The sequence below is a fragment of the Anomaloglossus baeobatrachus genome, chromosome 4 (assembly GCF_048569485.1).
Source record: "Anomaloglossus baeobatrachus isolate aAnoBae1 chromosome 4, aAnoBae1.hap1, whole genome shotgun sequence".
Taxonomy (NCBI): domain Eukaryota; kingdom Metazoa; phylum Chordata; class Amphibia; order Anura; family Aromobatidae; genus Anomaloglossus; species Anomaloglossus baeobatrachus.
The window spans coordinates 243464555-243468556 of record NC_134356.1 but is presented as its reverse complement, the minus strand read 5'-3'; the positions used below and the strand labels follow the sequence as shown (position 1 = coordinate 243468556).

At 37.2% G+C, this 4002-nt stretch overlaps 1 protein-coding gene across 1 annotated transcript; it reads right to left on the bottom strand.

Annotated features, from left to right (window-relative positions):
* Nucleotides 1-388: 388 nt before the first annotated feature.
* On the bottom strand, nt 389-3063 carry MYF5 (myogenic factor 5). Its single transcript, XM_075342421.1, has 3 exons — nt 1969-3063; nt 1391-1466; nt 389-985 (listed from the first exon to the last, which is right to left on the bottom strand). Exons 1-3 carry the CDS (start codon nt 2467-2469, stop codon nt 792-794), a joined length of 771 nt encoding a protein of 256 aa, XP_075198536.1. The 5' UTR covers nt 2470-3063; the 3' UTR covers nt 389-791.
* Between the last annotated feature and the right edge of the window lie 939 nt (nt 3064-4002).

Sequence of the window (4002 nt, the reverse complement as noted above, 5' to 3'; positions counted from 1 at the left end):
GACTGCAGTGCGATTTACTCAGAGACAGACAGCCGAGGAGATGGGAGAAAGTGCTCCCTCCCTCTTCTCCGAGGCTGTGATACGATCGGAAGATCGCATCACAGTCGCATGACCCTCTGCTGAGCTATCACATCGAAAGCGGTACGCAAGTGGAAAGGAGCCCTAGCTCTAACGATTGCCAGAGCCAAATCACCTATAGGGTAAAATCTCTACCAGATAATTTTATCAGGGTACTTTCTTGATTTTAAGTTTGGTTTTACATGTAATATCATGTATGAGAACCATAGACATATAGAATGGGCGTTGGTTTGCAATGGCAAGAGACATTTTATTTCTGTAAAAGTTATACTTCTCAATACAAATAGCAAGAACCATTATTGAAGTGAATGCACTTGTGTTTTCTTACAAAGCAAAATATTTATTACAAAACACATTTTCAAGATTTGTGGATATCACACGTCTGTTGTACCTTCTCAGTGACAAAGTGCGCTATATGTCATGTAAAGTTTATGAGAATTCAATACAAAAAAACCAAAAAGTTTAATATTATTTGTGTTTGTAAAAAAAAAAAAAAAAAGAATACTAATTGCCACAGAAATAATCAGCACAGTCCAGTTAAATAAGATATGTAGCCATGTAGAAATATAATTTAGGCCTGTAAATTACGTCTTTTATATATATACAAATACTGTACAATGTATTGCTCCCTATATGAAGGGATAGTGATCCTCTGATTTCAAAGAAATGTCTTAATTTCAAGCACATGGCCTTCATCATTGTAGACACTAAACTTAGAGCACATGGTAAACAGGTCGAGAATCTGGGGTGTCCGGGGTACTTGGCATAGAATCAGTGCTGTTGGAAAGTGATGAGGAGATGGAGTCCTGAAGAGGAAGTACACATTGCTCAGCGGAGGCAATTCGATCCACTATATTGGACAAGCAGTCAAGGCTGGAGAGTGCGCTCAGTTTGTTTGTAGGAAATGCTGCGGAAAAAAATACAAATATCAAGTATTAACACACTTGGAAAAAAACTTTTAATTTTATATTAAATGCATTTTTTTTAGTCTACATTCAGTAGTATTATTTTATGTAGGCCTTATCTAGCTCTTGATGAACTTTCCATTTCTTCACACTATGTTGGTACTTCTAAATCAACAACAGATGGAGACCTTTAGATTGCCTAATCCTGACATGTGTCTACAGATGCAACAGTGTTCAGTTTGTCAGGTGGAGCATAGGGTTTGTTTCTGAGCAAAATCATCCCAATATTACCCTGGCCTCACATAGAAACATAGGTAAATGTACCATAATAATGACATGTAAACATTATATAACCTCAAGTGGGCAAAAATTTGAATGTCAACCAAAAATGTAGTTAAAATACTTACATGTTGATAAGTCAGAGCAGTAGGTATTGTCAAAGCTATTATTTCTTCTGGACCATTGTGGGCTGCTGCATTCCACCTAGAATTAAAAAAAAAAGTTATGGCTTGAGTTCACTGCAAATACCAATCTGTGCATTGCATTAGGGGCCCTCTGTGCTTAACACCTTAAGCTAGAGATTTGGAAGAAATATCCCATGTTCTTTTATGACATCAACTGCTGCTAATTCAGAGGTTTCTTGTAAAATGAGCAGCATGCCTAAATTGCAATCTCACAAAAATGTGTAACATGTTAAGCATGAAGAATGGATTGGGACCGGGGCAGGCTCTACTAATTTAACTGGAGATTTTTTTTTCCCAAAGCTTCCCACAATGTCATAGATATAAACATGCAGGCAACTCTACACTGCCTGGAAATCTAAGCTCACATGGGAATATCCTTCTCATTCTGTTTCTTCAGAAGTCTCTTATATTGTCTCTGAAGTCTACTGGTCTGCAATAAACTCCACTGATTACAAATGCAGCTCCTCTATCTACTGTACCAGTACAATGCCAAGCTAGGTATCATTAAGTAGGACACTTACCATGCCATCTGAGCAGCTGGACACTGGGCTGTTGGGTCCTGAGCAGCTTTGTCCTGGGAGACTGTAATAACTTTCTACTTGTTCTCTTAGCAAGTCTTGGAGGCTCTCTATGTACTTGATTGCATTTCTTAAGATTTCCACTTTGGGCAGCCTTTGGTTAGGGTTTGTAGTAGTACATCTTTTCAAAGTTTCAAAAGCCTGGTTAACCTTCTTCAGCCTCCTCCTTTCCCTCATGGTGGCTGCCTTTCTTCTGTCCATCGTAGAGGACTTTCTTTTGCAGGCTTTGCAAGCCCACATGAGACAGTGGCCAGCCTGGTGATGACCGGTGGGTGCTCTCACATGTTCTGCTTCATCTGATTCCTGGAAGGCTTTTTTGTGCGCTTCATAGACAGACATCTCATGCTCAAAGTCATCTGTAAATTCCTCCTCTGGAGAAGGGATGCAGGAACTGTCATAGAAGAATTCTGATGGGGAAAAATGGCAACTGTCTACCATTTCCATGCTTTGTGCTAGCAAAAGAAAATAGATGATTGCTCAGGATGAAGCGATATAGGTTCAGGAAATGCCTATAGAGTCTCTTAGGCTGACTTCTTCAATAATTAGTAAGCCTAGAATCAGTGTCTCTTTATTGAAGCACCAGCTTTATATACATCACCTTGAAAGGAGGTTGGTCCACTGAGACTAATTTCCATTAGCATATCCCAAATCATCCCCCTGCTGGGGCTGTCTAGGAAGACCCTCCCTTTCCAAAGTCTGGTTTCAGTTTATTAGCTTTTTGACACATTACTGTTTGTTTTAGGTTATTTTATATCTGCAAGGAAGCACATCATTTGGTTCTCTTCAACATGTAGTGTTGTGTCCTTTTAAAAAATATTGTGGAAGAACTGATGAATAGTTTCCTCATTTTAACCATGAAATGTTAATTAATTCTAAGTCAAATTTTATTTTTTAAAATTAATATCTAGACATGTCACATAATATTGAAATTTACAGATTATGTGATTGAAAAATATAGAACTTTAATTTATTGTTAAACATCTTAAAAAGTTCATCATGATGCCATGATGTAAATCAGACTAGGTAGATCGTATATGTGCATCCCCTTCATTGCTGAAGATGACGCTTTGGGAGGGCACTATACTTTCATTCGTGTATCTATCTATCTATCACATATCAATTTTTGTATATATATATATATATATATATATATATATATAATCTACTGTATGTATATATATATATATATATATATATATATATATATATTCACACACACACAACCGGAGTGTTTGGTGTCACAACAGTAGCCGGTAGCTGCTTCTTTGCACAGTTCCAGATGGGTCCCAGCTGCTTTGTGAATCTCCACCCCTGGCTCACTCGGCTAGTTCACACAGCTCAATGACAAGTCTCCCAAAAGCTGTAGCACATCACTGGAGCTGTTAGGGGTAATTAAAGTGGTAATGAAGCCATTAGCAGGCTTTTGCCAAGGTGCAACAACACTTGGGTCACATTGAGCTGGCGGGCACATTTGGTTCAGGAAGGAGGAAGGTAAAGAGGATGTTAGCAATTCAGTGGGCACACTTTTCTGCATGGGTTTCTCACATACAAAGCTTTAATGTACGACCCATTTATAATGGAAGGCAAATAGTCACTCTGCTAAATGAATTTCATGTGTAATGTCTTTTTTAGTAAGAAGATGATGAAGTCAATTTACAAGTGTTTGATGTTTTAAAATTCTTGTTTTTATAGAAACACTAGAAATCTAAATAAAAACTGGACTGCACTGTTACTATGGAAAGCTCAATTTTAGCTTATTCCCTACTGAGCATAAACTAATTTTGCAATATCCTTCTTTTAGATACTTTCTGTAATTTCTTTTATATTACTAACTGTATTTTTGCACTGTGTGGGTCATTCAAAATGTTTATTTCGATTGTATTCTATTTTTTATTCTAGAATTCGACTTATGTCCTACTAAGCATACTGAATACATTAATGCATAGAAAAGTATGTCTTGTAAATTATTATATACAT

What these genes read in the sequence shown, in the direction of transcription:
- MYF5 (XM_075342421.1), bottom strand. Translation starts at nt 2,469, where the DNA reads ATGGAAATGGTAGACAGTTGCCATTTTTCCCCATCAGAATTCTTCTAT. An exon ending in CCAGCTGCTCAGATGGCATG is followed by an intron (nt 1,467 to 1,968) that starts GTAAGTGTCCTA and finishes TTTTAATTCTAG; the next exon opens with GTGGAATGCAGCAGCCCACA. An exon ending in CTGCTCTGACTTATCAACAT is followed by an intron (nt 986 to 1,390) that starts GTAAGTATTTTA and finishes TTTTTTCCGCAG; the next exon opens with CATTTCCTACAAACAAACTG.